Genomic DNA, 23,531 nt, shown 5'->3' with positions numbered 1-23,531 from the left:
CGCGGATCCTGAGACTCATCTCAAACATGGAGGATGCTTTTGATACTTCACAAAGAATTGCTTCATTCATTAATAATGTAACTCTCCCAAGCTTCTCTTTAGCTTTCTAACTCTTCCTGAAGCAGTAACAAACTATGAAAGTCATTGAGCAGCCAATAAAAAGGTAGAAGAGGGACGTGCAAAGCTCCTCCCCAGAGTTCTTCCTCCTTTAGAGTCGAAAGTAGATAAACACAGAAACTTCCTAGGGAGCTAAGAGTAGGGCAAGTGGCTGTGAGATCTATCATACTATAATCAAGTGGGAGGGAAAAGAGAACGAGGAAGAATATAAGCGATCTCCAGAGGAACCTCGCTTTTCTCCTTATTGGTAGTTAGGAAGGCAGAGAAGTGGCATTTTTTGTGACTACAGGTAAGAAAGAGAAGACGTGTATCTGGGAATTGGGCTAATGTCAGTTGGGTGGTAAAGTGGGCAGCAGAAACAAAACCTGAGAGGAATTGGATCCCGAGGTTTACTTCAAACCACCCTGCCTATCTTTAGCACTATGGGTGCCTGGCTGGGTTGGGGGTGGGGAAGCTGTCCATACCGCCGGCTGCGGTTAAGCGTCAGAGCCCCATTGTGAGCGAGGAGGGGAGGAGGGGAAGAAGAGAAGAGGGAGAGGAAAAGGAGGAGGAGGGGGAAAGGAGGAAGTGGAGGAAGAAAGGGGAAAAAGAGGAGGAGACTTAGGAGGTGGATACGCGGGGTGGGGGATCCGCGGCAAGGATAGCTCTCTCATTCACTCACTGGGGTTGCCGCCGCCGCCGCCGCCGTAAGCAGCAGCTGGTCAGTCACACAAAAGAAGCGCACGATTTTGCCTACGCCCTCTGCTGCCCTCGGTTCGGGAGAGTAGGACGTCCCCCACCTGACCGGCTTTCCCCCTACCCCCTCTAATTTTGTTAGGGAAGTAGGACGAGCGTGGGCGGCCGAGGGTCCGGGCCAACACGCGGGCGAGAAGAGATGCCGCTGCTGCATCGAAAGCCGTTTGTGAGGCAGAAGCCACCGGGGGATCTACGGCCCGACGAGGAAGTTTTCTACTGTAAAGTTACCAACGAGATCTTCCGCCACTATGAGTAAGAGCCGGGACTGGGTGTCGGGTGGGGGAGGGCAGTTTGGGGACACTTCTGGCGCGGTTCTCTGGTATTTTTTCAACCCTCCTTATAGCTCCTTTTGTCTCGGCTCACCCCTTCGAGACTCTGGGCGTCTGGCGGGTGATGGAAAGGGGACTGGCTCCTGCGGAGCTCACGCTGTTGTCCTCAGAGATTCTGCCCGAGCCGGCTGGGGCAGTCGTGGCCCTGACTCGAGAATTGGGGAAGAGACTGTAATGAAAGGAGTAGAGGTGGGGGAATCCCAGCCTAGCAGCCTGCAGGGCGCGCTGGGAGCGAAAGGGAGCTTGGGGCCGGCGCCCCGCAGTTCTGCCTTGGGGACCTACCCCCACCCTCTGTTGCGAACTGTGCTGTCCTGACGCCAGTAGTTCCAGATCCCGGACGCTGCGGCCGGCGCTGCCCGGCTCCTGGTGGCAGTTTTAGGATGACGGTCTCCGGGCCCACGCGAAGGAATCCCGCCCCCTGAGGTTGGAAGCGGCGGGTGGAGCTCGCTTACTTTCAATGCTTTAGTCGAGGATTTGACGTTGGTGCTGTCGGTTGGCGACTCCGCGCAGTGGGTGCGGGGAAGGAACCATAAAGAGAAGGAAGTGAAAATTGTACGTTCTTAGGGGGCCAGTTGGTGTGTGGGTTTTGGATTTCTGTTCTGCCCGCCTCTTGGGAGGTAGAATCACTGAAGGTGGCTCTGAAGCCTGGGGAGACTTCAAAAACTAGGAAGGCCGTAAGTTTCCCGCCCCTCGCCCTTCCGTAAATTAACATTTCCGGCCTTCTCCCTCTCTCTTCGGGGGGAACTGAGGCCAGGAGAGAAATCGGGGTAGGCAAGAATGAGCGTAAAAAGAGCCATACCCCTCTCTCCGCACTCCGTAGGGCAGTTATATATTTGACTCCAGTTGACACCTTTTGGTGTAGAGACTATTGTTTTAATAAGAATATCACTAAGGCTTGTGTCTTTTCTATCCCCACATTTACAGGACAGATTCAAATTACCAGTCTTTAAGCTGAATTCCCTTGAATTCATATTGATAAGAATCTAGCCACTTTTCTCCTTAAACACTTATCCAAAAAGGTGTGTGTGTGTATGTGTATATATATGTATTTGTATGTGTGTATGTGTGATATGTGTTGGGCGTTTGCGCTAAGACACACCACGTTGTAGATTTACCGGTTGAGTAGGGGCTGTGAAAGTTTGGAGTAGTTTAGGAGCGTATATTCTTTTCCTTGAGGATATTTTAATATGTTGGGATTAGATTATTCCAAGATTACTTTAGACATTTATTGTGATAAGGAAGTTTTTTTTGTTTTTCACACCCACAAAAAAGTGAAAATTAAAGATTTATGACTTTAAATAAATGTGCTAGTGTAAAATGACAATCTGACTCTAAAATTTATTGTTAAATAAGTTTTCTTTTGGTAACTCCTAAAAGAAATTAGATTAAGTAATTTGGCTGTCATTGAATTGTAGTTGTGTGTTTAGTTGAATGAATTTTTTTCTTTAAGGGAAAATGTACTTTCTATTTTCCTTTTCAGTTGTTGCAAAGGATATTGCAAAATTATTGTCAAGGCACTTAGATGGAATGGAATTAAATTGTGCACTTGAAATCTTGATTAATGTTACCCTTTTAAAGAACATGTGCTCAGTATTTGGGGGAACGTTTACTGTTCTAAAAGATTATGTACCACTTTTTCTTGCAAGATGAAAATTAATATTTTTCGTTTTAGAATAGTTTGGAATAGTATATTTTGAATTAAATATGGAAGCATTCAGGATACTGATTTTACTGATTTCTAAAAACTTTCTTAAACATTTAAACACTCCATTAAAGTCATTTTCCTTTGAACAAGTTTTTCCTGGTTCTTCCCATCCTCTTCTCTTTTTTGAAACAGTTAAGAGAATTATTGGATTTTAGAGACTTATGTTTGATATGAATTCAGGCAGATATATATAATCAGTTTAATGTTTACAGGAAAATGTTTTTGATGATTCTGTCTGATGTTAATTTAAAATCTTGTATGTGAGCTTGAAATGGGAAATAATTTTTAATACTATTAAGATTTTTCTGACTATAAGGGTAGGACTAGTGATACTGATGAACAAATTCCCTCTTTGCTTTAGGTGGGCATGCCTTTGCAATTTTTATACTTTTTGGGATTGCCTGGAGTACGTACTGACAGGTTAAGATGATTTTCTCAGTCATTTGCAAAGAACCATTCTGTGTCAGATGTAAATCAGATGTAAGCTCTTTCTGGCACCACCAACTTTCCAGTGTGTCAGCTTTGAAATGATATAACTTATCCAATTTACCCTCACCCACTATAACTCATCATTTGCCAAATATTGCAACATTTCTGCCTTTACAAGTCATTTCTCTTATCACATTTTTTCTATCCATTCACAAAGCTAACAGTTCAGGCCTTTATTACCTCTTACCTAGATTACTGATGCAATCTCCTATTAGTAAATGGGTAATTACATAAAACATGTCCTTCCATATATTGTGCTGGAAAAAGATACAAAGAGGGAAACAATCTCACCTTGCACTTAATTTATGTTCTGATGGGCAATAAGTACTTATAAAATACATCAAGCATGAAAATAAACTGAATAAAATGCAAATATATAAAATACAGTTTGGATGTTAGAAGAAAATAGAAAAAGGTTTCTGATAGGATAGTTTTAGATTTTTCTTAAAGGAAGAGAGGCTTCCCAGCCTCAAGTCTCCTCTCTACCCTAATACTAATACATCTATTAAATGTTATTGCCAAAGTCATTTTCTTAACCATAGAGCTCATTGTTTAACTTTGCTCAATCAACTGGGTTCCTACTATCTCTAGATTAAAATGTAAATTCCAATGTTTAGTTTTTAAAGTTCTCCATAAGGTGAGTGATCCCAACTTATATTTTCTTGTCTCATTGGACAAGAAAATAATTGGACTCTCTTAGATTTTATAGTCTAGCCAAACTGGCCGTCCGTCTCTTGTTTCTATTCCAAATACCTGGAATGTATCCTGTCAGCTCTGCCTCATAAAACTTGCCTTTCTTCCTTTACATGTAGCTCAGGTACCAAATTCTGCTTGAAGTTGCTTCAGCTTGCCTTCCCTGCCAAACCTTAATGTATATTTGTATTTAATTTATATTTCATCCATTTGCATATATGTGTATAGTATATGTATAGAATTAATTTCTACTCACAAGGCATTTATGTCCCAGTGGAGGAGATAATAAATATTTGTATACACACATACATGTGTGCTTATAATTTTCACTGAGACATAATCTCCTTAGAGTAGAAATGGTTAAATTATTTTGGCTTTTAGCTCATCTAGCACAGTCACCAAGTAGTTTTTAAATAAGTATTCATTATTTTTTTGATTGGACCCAGTTCTAACTACTACTGGAATACCCTAGATTTTTTAATACTTTTTCATACCAGTAGGCTCTATATAATCTGATTTTTGTCTACGGATTTTTACTGAAACATCAACATTTTGCAGATGTGATGCTCATAGTCACACAGCTTTGGAAGTACCAGAGTCAGAGATCTGAACTCCAAATTAATCAGGCTTCAGATTCAGCACTCTTTTCCATGTCTTCTACCTGTTTTTTTCTTTTCTTAAAAAAAGTTTTTACAAATGCAGCGTTTAAAAAAAAAAAAAGTTCCACATAACCTTAGCTTTTGAACGGATTTAGAGAAACTATCAAATGGGAACTTACTAAATTTTCACTCATTAGATTCATTGGTTTATTTTAAAATGAGGCTTGTTAACATTGTAAGGTAAAGAATTTTAGAAATTATTGGAAGTTGATCCTAAGATTTTTGTTTTTGAAAGGGAGGGGCAGCTGTGGCATAGTGGATAGAGACATGGTAGAGATCAAGATGTCGTAGGTTTAGTTTCTGACATGCTAAGACTGTGTGACCCTGGGTACATCACTAACTTTTTTCTATCAGGTAACTCTCCAAGACTGTTGAGTTATAGTCCTAATGAAATCTAAGGTCCATTTCCTATCTCTTAAGAGGAAATTATTAAGCAGCTAATTGTATACAAGGGTAATTAATATCACATATTATTAATATGCTCTTATGACCTGGCATTTACTTACTATATTTCACTGTAAGAGGAAGTCAAATAGCTGAATCCCTGGATATCATGCTAAGCAGTTCTCTAAGCTGTAGAGAAATTGCAGCTATATACGTAAAAGAGATGAAATCGGGGTTCACCTAAAAAAAAATTACAAGTGTTGTCATAAATTGGGAGGTGCTTTTTTAGATCATCTGGTTCAACCCTCTATTTAATTTCTTTGAAGTGTATGCTACCAAACTAATTGCTGACTCCTGTTAGACCTGCTTTAATAAATGTGGGATACTATTCTCTTGAACATGTTGAATATTAATTGCATGCAGATAGAAGCTTTTAAATACTTGATTCTCTTAAATGCATTAATTGTAATATTCATAGTAACTAGTTTAGCAACTCTAATATCTTTTTTTTTTGAGAGAGAGAAGAGAGTGTTAAAAAGATTGATTTAGATGAAATAAATGAGAAGGCAATAATCAGTGTAATGTGAATGAATATTATTGTACAAGAGAAGGTACATCCTTTAATCTTTTTGATAACTATTTAATTCAACCTTCCTGCCTTATGTAGGAAACTTATGTATTAGATATTTTCAAGGAAAGGTAGGATGACCACTTGTTGGGGGATGTTGTAGAGGGAATCTGTACAAGTTCAATAAGTGTTATTTATATGGGCACTTAAAACAGTTCTTGAGGTTAAGGTTCTTCTCTTCTGGTGGTAGGATACAGATTAAATACAGAGTGTATTTGTTGTTGTTTTTTGGTGGTGCTAGGGAGAAACACGTTATATAAGGTTACATTGAGACTGAACTTTGAGTAATAGGTAGGATTTATATAGCTAAAGTTTTCAAATCACTACACGTTATCTTTGTCCTGTGAGAATAGATGTCATCATTCTCCTTTTGCAAAATAGGGAGACTGAGGCTGAGAGGGTTTTTAGTGCTTGGCCTCAATAAATCTAGAGGCCAAGGAAGAATTTGAACTGAGATTTTTTTAGATTTCCAAAGTCTAACCTTCAATCAGTGAGCTTATTCAGTTGCTTCTAAGAGTGTTCAAGGTTTTTAAGAAGCAGAGATAAGGAGGAAAGAGCCTTTTAGGCATGAGAAACAGACATTCTGTCTGTTAGAAGTACTTAATAAATGCTTATTGACTGAATTATTTCTCCTTCCAAGCACGGAGGTGGTCGATAGACAATTGGACATATGAAGAAATGGACAATTTGACTGAAATGTAAAGTGAGTGAGGATATAGAATGATGTGTCTGAAAAATAGGTTGAAATTATATTGGGAATGGTCTTAAATTAGAAAAAGAGAACTTAATTTTTTTTTAATAGATGCAATTAAGAACCAAAGTTTCTTGAATAAATGACATGATCAGACTTATGATTTAGGCCTATGATTTAACCTCTGCATACAGAGAGGGTTAATTTGAGAAAGGAGAAAATTGCATAGGAGACTTCAATTAGGAGGCTGTTGCAGTAATCTAAAAGAAGAGTGACAGTGTGAGTTTAAGAGCTGTATGGAAAAAAAAAAATTGACAAAACTGAGATAGGAGTAAAAAGTTGTTGAGACTTTTGGGTATAATGATGGGGAGGTGCCTTCGATAGAGAAAGAGAATGTTTGGAAGAGGATGACTGAATTTGGGAGAAGTAATTTATTGAGTTTAGAATGTAGAGTTTTAAATTTCTATGATATACAGAGTTTAAGTTGTAGTTCTGGAGGTTAGATGAAAAATGTATATTAGATATGAAGATCATTTCATAGAAATAAAAGTTGAATCCAAAAGACCTGATGAAGTGATGAAACTAGAGTAAAGAGAGGAGACTTAATTTTAAAGAATACCCACACAAGGGTTTGTACATGAATCTTGTCCCTCCATGGGAAATTGAGAAGGATCAGTCAAGACTGTAGGAAAAGAACCATAATTGATTAGCATCAAAATTAAGTAGGGATCAAAAGAAAGGGTGGTCATTTGTATCAGAATTTGTAGCAGATTTGGTCAGTTAAGCAAAAAGTATTGGTATTCCAATTTTCCAAGATTATTATCTTGGTGACAAGATAGATTACTGTTCCTGGAAACTCTGAAATTAATTTTTCTTTTTTTTTTTTTACAGACTTGTATCCCATTTACCTCCAGTGACAGTTTCATTAGCCCCTGCTTTTTCTTAAAAACCTCTTATAACAAAGAGTCTTAGAGATAGTGAATAACATTATGATTTCATTGATTACAGAGAGCTCTAGAACAGGCCCTTAATGTGCAGCTTAAGCTGGTTCTGACACTTTCTCTGTGATTCATACTTTATATCTAATTTATCTCTTGGAAAATTAAATTTAAAAAAGAATTGAGAACTGTTTTGTGCACTAAGAACTTATTCCACTGATCTATGACTATGTGCACAAGACATAATAGTTAATAACTATAGTAGTCTGTTTGATCAACCCAAAGTCTCTAGATTCTGGGACAAAAACTGCTGGAAAACTGGAAAATAGTATGTTGGAAACTAGGCATTGACCAAAAACTTCACTGTATACCAGGAGTATACCAAGATAAAATCAAAATGAGTATATGATGTAGATATAAAGGGTGATACCATAAGGAAATTAGGAAAACAAGAAATAATTTACCTATCAGATCTATGAAAACGGGAAGAATTTATGACCAAACAGAAGGTAGAGAACATTATGAAATGCAAAATGGATAATTTTGATTAAATTTAAAGTTTTTTGCATAAACAAAGCCAATGAGAAGGGAAACAAAGCTGGGAAACAATTTTTACAGCCAGTTGACCTCATTTCTAAACTACACAGAGAATCAAATGAAATTTGTAAGAAAACATGTTATTCCTCAATTGATAGTCAAAGGAGATATGAACAGACAATTTTCAGATGAGGAAATTATAGCAATCTGTAGTCATATAAAAATACTCTTAAATCACTATTGATTAGATAAATGTAAATTAAAACAACTCTGAGGTACCATTTTACACCTATCGGTGTAGCTAATAAAACAGAAAAGAAAACATAAATGAGGATATGGGAAAAACTGTTCTGGAATTTATAGCAGTTTGGAACTTTGCCCAAAGGTCTTATAAAATATAACTTTATATCCAGCAGTACCACTACAAGGTCTCTGTTCCCAAAGAGATCATGAAAAAGGGAAAAGCATCCACCTGTCCTCAAAGGTTTATTGCAATTTTCTCTCTCTCAATTGGAGAATGATTGAATCAATTGTGGTATATGAATATAATGCAGTACTATTATTTTATAAGAAATGATGAGCAAGCTGATTTTAGAAAAACCTGGAAAGACTTAAAAGAACTGTTGCTGAGTGAAGTGAGCAAAAATAGAATATTGTACACAATAACAGTAACATTATTTTATGATTAACTTTGATAGACTTTGTTCTTCTCAGCAATGCAAAGGCTTCAGATATTTCTGCAGTAGTTGACACACAAATGAGTAACAGGCAAGATGATCTTTAGATGTAAAGTGGCAAACTTGACCTTAACTTAACAGAGAACTGTTAGAATCAAACACATGACCATAATATGGCCCTAGATAAATTTTAAAAGAAATGGGAGAGGGGGAAGACAGGTAGATAAAAGAGTAGCAAGCACATTGTATATTAATTGTATATTTTATATTAATTGTAATTAAGTACATTAATATACTTGATGTGCTCAAGGAAATCCAAGGCATGATAGAGAGAATTTGGATAAAGATTAATGGAAACAGAAACTGAAGTAATTTTTATAATTGAAATAAACTTTTTTTTTTAGATTATCTAGACAAAAATAGAAAACAGTTTAGGAAACAGATCACAAGCTTGGTTCATAGTTGTGAACCATAGTAGTGGTGGGAGCTTTATGATCTGCTGAATCTCTTTGTGCGTCCCTCTTCCCCCTTCCCCCGTATTTAATAATTTATTTTATTTTTGTTATTTTTCTCTTTCAAAAGGTAGGGAGATTTATTCTGTATCTGATAGGAACAAATCTTAGTTGCTGGGGTGGAATGATGTGAACATTTTTTGAGACATGACCACTTAATTTCACTGTGGAGTTTGTGGTAGTCTGGCATGGTTCTCTAAAATATGGTCCAAGTCCTGTTAGAAAAAGGGGACTTTTCATAGTAATACTTAGATGTTTTAATTTCTAATATGGTAAATATTAACAAGTAGAATACACATTAAAACAAAGCTCTTTGAAGGGGGGAATCCACAATAATTTTAAAATTTTATAAAGGAATTCTGGGACCTAGAAGTTTGAGAATCACTAAAGTAGAGAAATGCTGCACATTGTCTTAACATGTGATTAATCTCATGGATTAAAGAATTGTCTGGATGGGAAGCTCTCCTGAATTAAGGAAAGGGCATTGATTAAGCCCCTATTATTATGTGCCAAAAGCATTTGGGATCAAATGAAAAAGCAAAGTTGTATATACTTCCTATCCTGGGGGCCTATTCCAAAGTAGAAGAGTTAACAAATACAGGGGAATGGTGTCCTGAGAGGGACAGATTGGCTTAGAAAGTTATGGAGGTGATGATTGGGATTATATAATCAGTAACATTTATCATAACACCTACAAAGTGCTCCAGGTACGGTGTAAAGCTGAGGTTACAAAGAAAAGCAGTAATAGCCACTATTTTCAAGGAGTTCGTAGTTTAATGGTGGATGATTTGAGGGGAAGGAAGAACACATGAAGGAACAGTGGCAATTGATTTAACCACAGTTTTTGGCTTGGATTGCAAGATGTATTTGTAGGCAGGATAAGTCAGAGCTTAATTATTTGGACTAATTGAACTTGAGACCTTTAGAAAGCATAAGTTTTGAAGATACAAAGAAAGGGAATATAAGGCCTAAATAATATATTACTATGTGGAAAAATTAATGTAGTAGCAGAATTACTCATTCATGCCATTTAAAGGAAAATTTTAATGTTGTAGGGGAAAAAATTACAGCCATTTTTTGGTGCTCTAAACACACATTGTTTTCAAGATAACACTTGTAAAGAACAGGTATAACTCAAATGCAACATGGCCAATTAAAATTTAATATTTATTGGATAGCCACTATAAAAATTCTGTTGCATGACCATTTAATTCTGTGCCTTTCATATTTATGGGTTTTCCTCTATCATTAGCTGTGACTGAACAAATATAGCAGACAGTATCATAGAGTATCAAAATCAATGATAATTTTGGGTATTTGGAGACTTTGATCCAAAGTATTGTCTCTGATGTATTCTGAGGATATGAACCTGGACAGGACAATATTATTGTTAGAAGGACTTTCCTGACAATTATTATTCTTATCCATGGTCTGTAAACTTTTTAAAAAAAGTTCTTCCTTTCAGTAAAAAGATTGTAGCACTAGTATGTTTACTTTTTAAAAAAATAAACTAGGTATATCTTTCATTAAATGTATATATTTTAAAACTTATGGTAAACTATGAACAAAGATGAGATAAAGATGAAATATTTGATCCTATTGTAAACAGAGAGCCACTGGAGTTTGAATAGGGAAGTGATAGTCAGGAAGATTGCTTTGGCAGCTGCATGTGTTATGGATTGGAGAAGAGAAACCTTAGTAAGACCAATTTTAATGTTGTTGTTAGAGTAGTCCAAGAAAAATATAATGAGGATCTGAATTATAAGGGCGGCTATGTGAGTATAGAATACTAGGAAGAAAAGAAGGAAATAAGTATTTATTAAATAGTACCTGCTATGTATCATGCATTATGCTGAGGGTTTTACAAATATTTCATTTGATTTTCACAGTAACCTTGGGAGGTAGGGGCTATTATTATTCCCATTTTACACTTGAGGAAACTGAGGCAAACAGGTTAAACCTAGGATCACACAACTTTTAAGTGTCTGAGGCCAGATTTGAACTTGGGTCTTCCTGACTTCAGGCCCAGCAACTTTATCATCCACTGCACCATCTAGCAAGAAATGTGGAGGAAGAAACAACAATATTTGGCAACTGATTGGATATTTGGGTAAAGGAGAGTGAGGAGTCAAATGTGAACTGAATGACTGGAAGGAAGCAATGTTTTCAGAAGAAATAAGGAAGTTCAGAATAAGGGTAAGTTTTTGGAGAAAGATAACATAATAAGAGCAACAATATATCTATTTAAACAATTTATTTGTAATCTTTACTTCTCACTGTACTTTCCCCATTGAACAAAAAATAAAAATAAAAAAACAGCAAAAATATTTCCACATTCCCCATGCTTGAAAATGTGTGTTTCTTGCATTTTAATTTTTGACTTCACTTCAATAGAAGGTATTGTTTTTCATCTTCAGATTTTTGAATTCATTTTATAGCTCATTGCATTTATCAGAGTTCTAAACTCTTGAAGTTGCTTTGTTCTATAAATGTAATTGTTACCACATAAATTGTTCTTCTAATTCTCACTTATGCTCTTAGTTCATAAAGATTTTTCTAGGTTCCTCTAAAATCATACATTTTATGATTTTAGAGGATCGTACATTTTGTCATTTCTTATGGCATAGTAATATTAGAATATTCTAATTAGAACATTCACATAATCAATTCAGGCATTTCCCAATAGGAGGGCGCATCCTTAGTTTCCGATTTTTGATTACTAGGAATAGAACAGTTAAATATTTTTGTACATAAAAATTCTGTTCTTTAGTTAGTGGTAAAGTGGATCACAGGATAGCTGAGCCATATAAATCTCTACCAGAAATGCATTTGTTTCCTGAATCTTCTCTAGCATTTGCTCTTCTTTTTTGACATTTTTGCTAGGGGAATAAGTGTGAGGTGGAATTTCAAAGTTGTTTAAATTTGTTTTTCTAATACTGATTTAGAGCATTTCCACCTGATTGTTGATAACTTGATAAGATTTCTTCCTTTGAAACTTTCTGTTGGAGAAATGGCTCTTAGTAAAATTTTTATTTGTCTTGGATATGATACCTTTATCAGAGGAACTTGTTACAAAGATTTTTCCCCCTTGTTTATCTCTTCCCCTCCTAATTTTAATCACATTCTGTTTGAAAAATCTTTGTATAATTAAAAATTATTAATTTATTTTGTGATCTTTTTTTGGGGGGGGGTGTCATGAATTCTTTCCCCATCCATAGAACTGAAAGGTACTTTTATCCTTGTTCCTCAAATCGTTTTATGATATGACCCTTTATATCTGGATCATTTCTATCAGACTGCTGTCTGATTTTAATTTTTCTAGGAGTTTCTGTCAAATAACGTTCTCCCCTCCCCCAATGGGTTTTTGATTGAATGGTAACTTATGCTAATGATATCATATTTGTTTCTGTGTGTTGTATAGCTAATCTATTCCACATTTATTTTTTCATCTATACCAAATTGGCAATTTATGCATCCTTACCTGTGGAATTCTTTCTGCCCCACCCAAAATGAAAGAAGAGGTGAGCCTCTTATTCACAGGTCACTTCCTTTGAGCCCTTGGCTCCTGAGAAAGTGATTTCCTCCTCTTGTTTACCAAACTACAGTTGATGTCTAACTCATGTGCCTAGTTGGAGGTCATTTTGCTATATATTGGTTAAGATCTCTAGTTTCTGCCAGACTTCTGGTCAGTTTTCCCAGCAATTTATATCTAGTGTGATTTCTTACTCCAGTTGTTTTAGGGTTTTTGGGTTTATCAAATACTAGGCTACCTGTGCTTTTTTGCTCAGTATATTGTATACCATCTGTTCTACTGATAAAATCTTTCTTAACTAGTACCACATCCTTCAGATGAGTACTGCTTTGTAATAATAGTATAGCTTGAAATTTGCTACTCCTATGGCCCTCTTCCTTCTTTCTTGACCTTTTATTTTTCCAAATGAATTTCTTTGTTTTTTCTAATTTTGTAAAGCAATCATTTAATTGCTATAACTAGTATTTCTAGCATTATATCAAATAGTATTTTTTTTTATTTGCATGTTAAGCACTCATTGATTTCTATTTTTCCTTTTATGTCTCCCATCCCACCTCCTCCCATTTACACCTTTACTCATTTCCCAATATACAAAATTTTGACTTCATTGGAATTTACTCCACTTTATTTTAGGTCTTTAAGTGTGGTAATAGTGGATAGAGTACTAGGTCTAAAGTCTGTAATTTGCAAGTTTATATGTGGCTTCAGATACTTAGTGGTAGCATTGTGATCCAGGGAAAGTCATGTAATTTCTGTTTTCCCTCAACTGCAAAATGTGGATCATAAAAACAAACACCTTAGCTTACTGGATTGCTGAGAGGACAAAATGGGATAATATTTTAGAATGCTTAGCATGGTGCCTGGCATGAAATATGTGATTTTTATTCTCATTCTCTTTTTCCCTTTCCTTTCCTCCTTCTGGTTCACTACATATTCATTTTTCCTTTTAATTTTTTTATGTTAGAAGGATTATATAGTTTCCTAGGCATTATCATTGCACATTTATTAACCAGAAGTTAAATTTTAACTCTTTCAGAATATATTGGGAAACAATTTTTTTTTTTGGTAAAGAGGATAGAAAAAAAAAGGACTATCTATGAGAGAATATGAACTGTTCTGCGTAATAGTCTGTGGAGTAGTGCTGTGATTTGGCATACTGGGAAAAATGGGAAAACAAATATTTTTTCAGCATTTGTAATTCATATAGCAAAGATGTGTTTGCTTCTAGAACAGAACTTCAATTAATTTTAAGCCTCAGAGAAGAAAGCAAAGTTGATTTTCATTTTAGATTTTGAATGGAGAGGCGGAGTGGGGAGGGGCGGGGCGAGTTATGGAGAGTGAAGAAGTAAGAACTAGACTTTTGATTTCCTCGGTGTCTGGAACTCTTACTGCTGCTATACTACTTGGAGTCTTTTGCCCCAAAGGCTCTGGGTGGCTATTGAATTCTCCACAGGTCTACAAAGTCAATTTGTATCAAAATCAAGACTTGAACTCTAGAGTTGAGGTGTTCTGATTAATGAGGGAGATAAAAACTCATCTAATCAAATCCCAGACATCATGCCAGTTCATCCTTTCTGTAGTCTGCCTTTGACTTGATATATGCTCTGACTTAATCTATGCTCTGTAGCTTTCTTATCTCACTACCTGTATTAGACCTTTTGCCTCCCTTGGGACAGTTAATCCACTTTATTTTGAAACTTGATTACTTGGGGCTTGATTGGTCCTGGTTGATGAATGAATTAAGTAAAAGTTCACCTAATTTATTATTACATATGACTAATATTTCAAATGTCATTTATCCTGGGCATCTTGATCTGTGCCTTGACTCTCTGTCTTTTCTTCTAGCTTCCATCTTCTTGCTCTCAAAATGATAATAAAATCATAACTTTGTTCCTGGAAAGGATGTTATATTTGCCACTTATGAATAATAATCCTCAAGTCAAAACTCCCTTTATATGTTGTCTTCCTCTTAGAATATAAACTTCTTGAGAAAGGAGTTTGTATTTTTTGTATATTTAGTACCAGTTCCTAGCACAGTGCCTAGTAAGTAGGTTCTTAATACATACTTCTTTCTTTCTTTCTGACTTGTTAATTTCAAAACTACTATTCTAGCTATTCACTGATTCCTACATGGTCTCTATCTTGTTGAATTTGTGATTTATAATGTCATAGGAAATAAGATCAAGTTCTGATTATAAATAGTTGGATTTATTATAAGTATAAACTAAGTTCTAAGGGGAAATGCTGAATTGTTATGACTTATGTAAATTTGCTTCAGAGGTAGCATGCTGTATGTATTATTAAAATGAATGTGTTCTTAGAATTCTGTATAATTTCTTTCTTTTTTTAAATTGCAGTGATTTTTTTGAACGAACTATTCTGTGTAATAGTCTTGTGTGGAGCTGTGCTGTAACTGGCAAACCTGGACTCACCTATCAGGAAGCCCTTGAATCAGAGAAAAAAGCAAGACAGAATCTTCAGAGTTTTCCAGAACCACTAATAATTCCAGTTTTATATTTGACTACTCTTACCCATCGCTCAAGACTACATGAAATTTGTGATGATATCTTTGTTTATGTCAAGGATCGATATTTTGTTGGAGAAATTGTTGAAGTAGTTAGGAACAATGGTGCAAGGTAAAGTTGTTTTGGATGTAAATATTTCTAAATTGTGTACTTTTGTATTAGTGACATTATACTCAGTGTTAGAGCTCATAGTTGGCATTTAAAAGCTCATTTATTATTGATTAAATTTGATAAACTTTAAATTTGCACATATTTCTTGGGTTAAACATTTTCTTTATAAGGTATTTGACCAAATTTCTTATGGGACTCAGAGAATTTCATCTAAATCATATGATTTGTCTGCAAGAAAACATGAGAATTTTACCATAAATGACAGGAATGTTTGGTGCCATCATCTGTATGAACTTAATTAATTTTCAATTAAATTTGTCTTAATGGTTCCTTATAAAATTTAGAAATTTAGAATTTTTTATAAATACAGTGAATAGTTGAACATTTTTTCCCTTTGTTTAAAATATTAATTTTAACAAGGCCTTTTTTGGATAGAAAATTATCTGATAAACTAAAATTATCATAAGTGAAAGAGGCTGATTAGAGGTTGTTACTTGCATAGCCAAGACTGCATTTGAATTCAAGTGTTTCTGACTCCTAACTTCAGTACTCTATATTTACTGGCTATTTACTGGATCATTTCAGTCCTCTTGAATTAGTGACTGATGTGCTTCTGTCCTAAATAGAGGTTTGCCAACCAAAAAAGTTAGGAGTCACTGCACAGTGGCTATTGGAAGTTTTTCAAAATTCTTTTAAGAAATAGTCAAGCATATTTACCTGTGAAACTACAGGGTTTTTATTTTTTATTTTTTATTATTTAGTTAAATATTTATTAACTGCTTTATCTATCATAATGATAGAAGCAACTTTTGGAATTTATTTCCTATTGAAGAATGACTATTTTCAAAAACTTGACATTTTGGTGAAAGTGAATGACTGATGAAAGTTAACCATTCAGTCATGAAGCTTAAATTTTAATTTATAAGGAATATAATATCCTTATAAATAGTAGTTTATCCGTACTTTGTGGAGGGAAAATAGTCATTTTCCAGGTAATTTAAGTTCTAAATGGGATACCTGAATCTTGAAAAGCTAGTAATGTTTATTTACATTATTATATTAATTATGTAAATTAGTTTGTTCAAAGTTAATAAGTTGACCCTTTATCTGGCAAAGGTAATATGATGGCAAAAGGGTATCAGTAGTGTATACAAATAGTGCTACTGTTTAATTTTTGTGCTTCCATCCCCATCACTGAATAATGCTGCTGTGGGAAGGGTGGACCCAACTTATTCTTTTCTTCTAGTCTTGTAGATAGTAGTTAGACTTCAGTCTTTTCCAGAAATAACTTGTAAAGATCTTAGTGTTCCATTTTGATGTCTAAATTATTTTGAGGGGTGACATTTTGATGAACTTTAGAATATTTATTTGACAACTGGAATTTTACTTTAGTATCTTGTTTTGAATATTATTTTCTAGATTTGGACCTTTTAAGATTTTAGAAATGGAAAAGTTTGGAAATTTAAAAATTTTTAAAATTTAAAATAGCATAGATAGGATTGGTATTTGTAACAGTTATGATAGTTCACATTTTTTAATTTATAGAACGTTTTCTAACAGCTTTAAGGTAAATTATATATACATTATTCATATCAATATATAGATGAGGAAGCTAAAGTTTAGAAGATAGGTGACTTGATTAAAAATTGAATAACTTGAACTTGGTCATTGTTTCAAAAAACAGTCTTAACTTGAGAAGTTTGTGAACATTATTTTTTAAGTGTGAGTATTCTTAAAATTTTTACTTTGCTACCATGTTGTTCTAGATTTTTTTCCTTTCTAACACCCTGTTAATTGTCTAGGAAACTTGGTAGAAATTCAAAACATATGTAAGTCTAGATTTGTGCTACAGGAAAAGTGACTTTTCAAACATGCTTGAGCATGCTTTAGATTAAAAGTACAATTAACTTCAGCCAATGCACCTATTTCTGAACCTCTCACATTTAAAAAAATGATCTCAGACTGATTTTTAGTTTGAGACTATTCTGAAGCAAAAGGAAAAGTAGGGTTATATATGGAATTTGTTTTTACTGGGACGTTATGCCACAGGATTTTAGATAGCTAGGTTGTGCCACAGGATTTGTAGATAGCTTCGCTGACAATCTAATTGCTTGATAGGTCATCTATGAAAAGGAGATTGGGAATGCAACATGGATAGGTGATCCTGAGGGACTAAGACCATGTCACAGAGACAGAAATTTCAGTTAAATTCCACAAGCTGTTACCTACTATGTGCAAGACATTCATAGACCAAGAACATCTTATCTGATGGTGGTACGCCAATATCTCAGTTATCATGTCTCTTAATAATCAGTTGTCAAGGCAGAATTCTTTTGTTGGAATTTTCAAGAAATCTACCTCATTGAGGAAAGAAAAATTATGTTTTACTCCACTGAATCAAATACTTTTTTATAGTTGATAAGATACTGGGTTTTTTGTTTGTTTGTTTGTTTTTGTTTTGTTTTGTTACTTCTAGAAGTGTATTTTGCAATATTATTTGCTTCAAGTTCCATAGCACTTCAGCACTTCCTAAAGTAGGATCCACAAAGAAAGAAGAATTAAGCACAACAAGAATTCCAGATATCTAGATTTCAACCCAGTCTATAGAGCTGGTCCATCCAACCAATAATGAACTGAACAGAATTGAATAGGAGGAGGAGAGTAAGATAAATTGGATTTGAAAAATTGTGTTGTGCTATTAATGATCCCAAGCTTCTAGAAAAGAAAGGCACTTTAAAAAAAATACCTTTTTCCCCCCCGTGATCATTTTATTTTTTTTCCTTCCTCTCTCTTACACATCCCACTCACTGGAAAGAAAGGAAAGAAAGAAGACTCCTTATTTTACAAGCATAGTTAAGCAAAGCAAACTTGTATACTGGCCATATCATAAGTATTTCTTCTGAATATTATACTATTTTATACGTTTATAGTTATTTCCTGCTGCTCTGCCATCTCTGATACTTTACTTGTAGATGTTTTGGAGTCTTTTTTCACATAACTTTTTTCTATGAATCATAACTTTTTTTGTCTTGATTGTCCCTGTCACCATAAAAACTTAATTAATTTTTCATTTGTCTTCTTCCTGACTTTGAACTTGATGGACTGGGCTATGTTCCCTTACTTTTTGCCATACTTTTAGAGGGAAAGAAAGTCTGGGCGTCCTTATGTTGCTTTCTTGGTATATTGAATGATATATTATTCCAGGATCTCAGGAATGACTGTGGACCTGTAAGCTTTTAGTGTTTCCAAAGTGGTTAGAGGGGAAAAATCTGATTCCCACTATTTCCCCCCACCATTCCCACTCTCTTCACCATTCCTTAGTCCAACCCTGACCTGGGTTTGGATTTGAGCAATAATAGTTAAACGGCTAGGAAAGTTGGTTCGAAGTTGACAGAACTACACATTCCGCTTTGATCTGGTAGTCCTGTCTTTATTATTCCTCTGCTGCAGTTTGGGCTAACTGCTGAAACCCTGTCCTGAGTCTGGAGGTTGAGATCTGCCATCACCATCGGTGCCTTATTTCTTTCTTCCTACTCAGGAATATACTAAGAGACAAAACTGCAAGCTCTTCCCTATTGCACCTGGGTCTAATTAGACTCTCAGTATGGTTCTGAGATCTCTTGTGCTAGTAGGAGCAGTCCTGTTTCCAGTGTCCCTCCTAGAGAAGGGACAAGGTCCAGGAGGTTGCCATGGACACACAAAAATGTGAAGACAGACTCAGGACCAATTTCATCCTTCTTACATTTAAAGCAATAGCCAGTGAGATGATAGTAGGCCAAAGCCTGAGCTTTCTGTCTAATCCCCTGATGCTTCTTTTCTGCTTGTGTCTTGTCCCTATTATTACTGACTTTAAAGTGGCCACATCAAATGATTCCCAAAGACGGATTTGGGACCCTTTACAAATTTTTGGAACTTCTGGTGAATGTTTGAAGCTGAATTTGAAATAAATTGCCTGGTCAGGACTGTGGTCCTTGCCTGGGATTCAGGATCAAAGTTGGTGAGTTTGACCATGGTGTCTCTAAAAGTGACAAAAGTTTTTCCTGAGTCTTGCAAGATGCTAGTTAGTCTTAAGATTTCCTAGTTAACAAATTCCTTGATCCATCTATTTTCCAATTTGTACATATTTCCATGTTATAAAATTTACTATTTCCAGCCTATTATCAAGGATTTTAAAAGTGGCAGTAATCTATCCCAAATATCACACTTAAGAATATATTATAATTTAGTTCAAATATGGGGTCAGTAATCTCAGAAAATCCTGATGCTTATTAGTTTTCTTCTAGCTTTCTGTAACTGCTTAAACCTTCTTTTCATTTTTTTGGGTTTTCAAACCCAAAGTTAAATACCTTCCATATTCTTTCCTCATTCCTTTCATATTTTTCTTTTCTAACCTCCCAAACCTTTATTCAAACTTTCTTTTGCTTGCTACTTAAATTCATTCTGCTGAATGTTTAATGTTGGTACACATAATGGTGGTACACTGGTCTCTCTCCTTCTCTGGAGATCTTTTGCCCTTGCCTCTTCACTGCCCTATCCTTTCCTTGGGGGAAGTGCTGTTTCAGATTTCCTCCCTCAGCAGGAACTTTTCTACCTGTAGGAAGCCCACAAATTTAGGTCACTGTCTGAAGGGGTCATGGTGAAGGGCATTCCTCATTGCAGGTGCGAGGTCATTCAAGAGCCTCACACTTACAAGGGTATACTGGGTTCTGTCTGGGCTTTCTCCTTCCACAGTTAGACTGTGGAAGTAAAGCCTGACATTCCAGCAGGTTAGTGGTAGGCCACTAGGCCAGAATAGGGGTGCTGGAGCCATGGCTCCATGGGACAAGGAGGCTAAATGTGTGTGTGGTGGGCAGGGCTTGGGGTGTGCCTGACTCCCTGAGAATAAGTAGGATGGAGCAGAAGAATTGTTCTTGGTTTGAGGCTGGCAGGGCCAAAGATGGCTAGTGAGTTCGGGGTTTGAAAAAAACAGAAGGAAGGGGAAGCCTGTGAGAGAAGTAGGAAGGAAAAGGAAATACAAGATTCTTGAGCCTATCATGGGACCTTAGAACAGAAAGAGGGGAAGAAATAGAAGAAGGGGAATGCAAGAGTCCTGAGCCTGGTATAGGACCCTGGAGTAGGAAGAAGGAAAAGAGGTTATATATCTCATGGTAGCTAAGAGCATTTGACATATGTTCAATCCACTGTTCCTGGTTTTCTAAATTGTATTGGGCCAGGTGGTATTACAAAAGAAACCCATACTGTTCCTCTTCAGATCTTGTCTTGCAAATTTACTGCATAGGGTACATGGCAAGTAGTTCAAGTCTTCAACCAGTTTTGCCCAGTTGCTCCTGGGGGAGGAGGACCTAAAAATCCCACATCCCACTGGGGAATCTGAGGAATGGTGGTTCCTTGTCCTCCTATCTCTGATTTCAGTACTAAGGGCTTTGGGATCCCAAAAATTCAGTACAAAAAAGAAAAAAAAAGTGCTCTGACTGAGGTATCCCTTAGTATATGGGAAAGTAGCCCACACGTAGATGATTCATTTCTCTCAACCATGCTACCCAATCACTTCTGAGGCAGAAGCTCCCACAAGAGGACTTAAGGGAAAGGGAGGGACATGAATAAGGAGGAAGAATAAGGACTTAATATCCTTGTGAGAAACTGAATTTAGAGCAATTTCTAGAGAAAGCAGTCTGGGGGAAGGGGAAAGGGACCCAAGGCACTTGTCCTTATCTCTAGAGGGCTTTGATACCAAAGAAATGCAGGGGGAGAGCAGGTTCAATAGGTAGGAATTACTTGAACATCAGACTGGTTTCTCAAAGGCAAAGGCTTTATTACTACATAAAGCAAGACAGAACCAAGTAGCATTGGTACTAGTGATCTAAGGGGATTAATACTCCAAGATGGGTATTTTATAGGAAAAGATAGAGGTGAGGGTAACTCTTTAATCATTAGACTCTCTTAAGGGAAATGTTTACTTCTTAACCATTGACCAAATTTTGAGAAAAACAATGAATAGAAACATATATAGCAGGACTCAAGCTTCCTGGCATCCTATACCTACAAACAGATGCCTTGCTTGAGCCCATTCCATGGACAATTGAGGTACTTTTTCTTGTGTAACTTCAAAATATCTATGGTGGCCAAATTGTTTTACAATTTCTCTGTAAAACTGATGATTTAAATTTGTAAAAGTAATTTAGAATAAAAACATAATAATTTTAAAAATGAAATCTTAGGCTTAACTCCTAATTATGGCAGAGCCATAGTAATTAAGAAATAGAAAGTATAGATTCTGTTCTGGGAAATATTGGAAACAATGCTGCCCTCTTTGGGCTCTAAAACAGATTATTAAAGACTTGGTTTGATTTGTACATACTTAGAAAGAAAGGGAAGAGTTAGGGCCATGTATTGTTAATTAGGGAGTTGTGCTTAGAGTTAGGTTTGAGTTACATTGTTGTATCAAGGCTTCTTCGAGTTTCACTTGCCTCATCTATAAAATAGTGTTTTCTTTAGTATAGAAATTTTTCCCAGATGAAAGAAACTTCTTTTACCAATGTGAGTTGGTGTCTTCTTGGCAATTTAGAGAGTTACCTATATCACTTAGAAGTTATATGACTTATCTAGAAATTATGTCTCCAACCACTATACTTTGCTGCCTCATTCCTAGAATATGGTTGATGATTATTTATTTATACTCAGTTTGTTGTGGGAATCAAAGGAGATAATATGCGAAAGATACTTTGCAAACCATAAGAGATATATGAATGTCATCTATTATTATTCCCAAAACTGGTGAGGGTGTTTTTGTGTGCGGTTTTTTGGTTTTGTTTTGTTTTGTTTTGTTTTTTGATGGGAGATAACTTCTAAAGAATTTCTTTAGTCTTTTGATTTTGCTTTAATTTCTTGTTCCTGGAGTCAGAGTTCTAATTGTTCCATTTTAATCTTCAGGAAAACCTACCATTTGTGTAAAGTTAGTTATTTTTCCATTTTTCCCTCCTCCAGAACTCATTTTCTTTTTTTCTTTTTCTCCATATCTTTCTATCTAGGCCTGTTTGGTCTTAACCTAAATTTTCTGGGCTCCTGCCTTTGGCTTCTATTTCCTGGAATGTGTATATAAAGGAAGTTGACAGGTATTCTCTCCTGCAACCTTCCTTCCACCTTGCCCCCAATCTTTCCCTCAGGAGGGTCTCCCCAAGACAGTGCTATTTGGCATTAGGCCTGTCGTTATGCTGACTTTGATAATGACCTTTGTCATTGTTGGTGGACTGTCTTCCATATGAAAATTTTTTCCCTTTAAGCTTGTTGATCACTTTTTGATCCTTTATCCTTTTTGGATTTAGCAGAAATATATGTGAAAGAACTCAGCTCCTCTAACTGTTCCATTTTAAATGGAATTTGCAGATATTTTCAAGGTTTTTGAGGACAGGAACACTTAAATTTTTGTTTTTCCATTCATTAGTGGCTCATAATACTGATTTTCGGTAAATTATAGGGCATTGGACAATCTTCATTTTATGTGTAAGTTTACATTTTATGTGTAAGTTTACTATAAGAGAAATGTGGTTAGATGATGAGTTAAGTAGGTTGAAAAATATGAAAATGTGCTGTATAGGGTGCTGGACTAAGAATTAGAATGATCTTAGTTCAAATGCTATCTCAGACCTACTAATTGTTCTTCTCAACTCCCTTTTCAGTTCATTTTTATGTGTTTTCTAGGTCTATTAGAATTTAAACGCCTTGAGGTTAGGGAATGCCTTGTGCACATATTCTCACACAACAAGCACAGTGTCTTGCTTTGAGCTGGTCACTTAATTCTTTACTTCATATTCTTTATCTCTAAGGATTTTAATGACTGTAGCACTTCATAATATTATGAGAATAGAGAGAGAGAGAGAGAGAGAGAGAGAGAGTGTGTGTGTGTATGTGTGTGTGTTGCTTTGTAAATCTTAAAGAGCTATGTAATTTTCAATTATTGATCACTGGTTGAATAATAGGATCTAATAGTTTATGAGTATGTTATGTGTTGTTATTATCCAAATGTCACATGCCTAAAAAAAACTAAATTTGTTTGAAAGGGGGAAAAGACCTCCATTCAGTATACAATTAAAAAATATTTTCTCAAAATACTGTATAAAAATGCATAAAAAATTTTTTCTCTCACATTCTTCCAAACTGTTTTTGTTAATGTCAGTGATCACTTTTTATTACTTTACATAAAAGCATAATTAGAGACTAAAATATTTATTTAATATGTATCTAATATAATTGAACTTGGCAGAAAAAGTGT

General features: G+C 35.6%; 1 protein-coding gene across 4 annotated transcripts in view; it reads left to right on the top strand.

Annotated features, from left to right (window-relative positions):
* The first annotated feature begins 217 nt into the window (after positions 1-217).
* Positions 218-23,531, top strand: part of BAZ1A (bromodomain adjacent to zinc finger domain 1A) — a 109,747-nt gene continuing 86,433 nt past the window's right edge. For 3 of the 4 annotated variants that reach the window (XM_051977972.1, XM_051977973.1, XM_051977971.1), the window contains exons 1-3: positions 218-406; positions 935-1,104; positions 14,984-15,262. In XM_051977972.1, coding sequence (XP_051833932.1) covers positions 992-1,104; positions 14,984-15,262 — 392 coding nt within the window. In that variant the 5' untranslated portion in view covers positions 218-406; positions 935-991. The remainder of the gene's footprint in view (positions 407-934; positions 1,105-14,983; positions 15,263-23,531) is intronic. The other variant, XM_051977974.1, reaches the window with a different exon arrangement.

Source organism: Antechinus flavipes, chromosome 2, assembly GCF_016432865.1.
Source record: "Antechinus flavipes isolate AdamAnt ecotype Samford, QLD, Australia chromosome 2, AdamAnt_v2, whole genome shotgun sequence".
In the NCBI taxonomy this organism is placed as follows: domain Eukaryota; kingdom Metazoa; phylum Chordata; class Mammalia; order Dasyuromorphia; family Dasyuridae; genus Antechinus; species Antechinus flavipes.
This window is presented reverse-complemented; position numbering and strand designations above follow the sequence as displayed.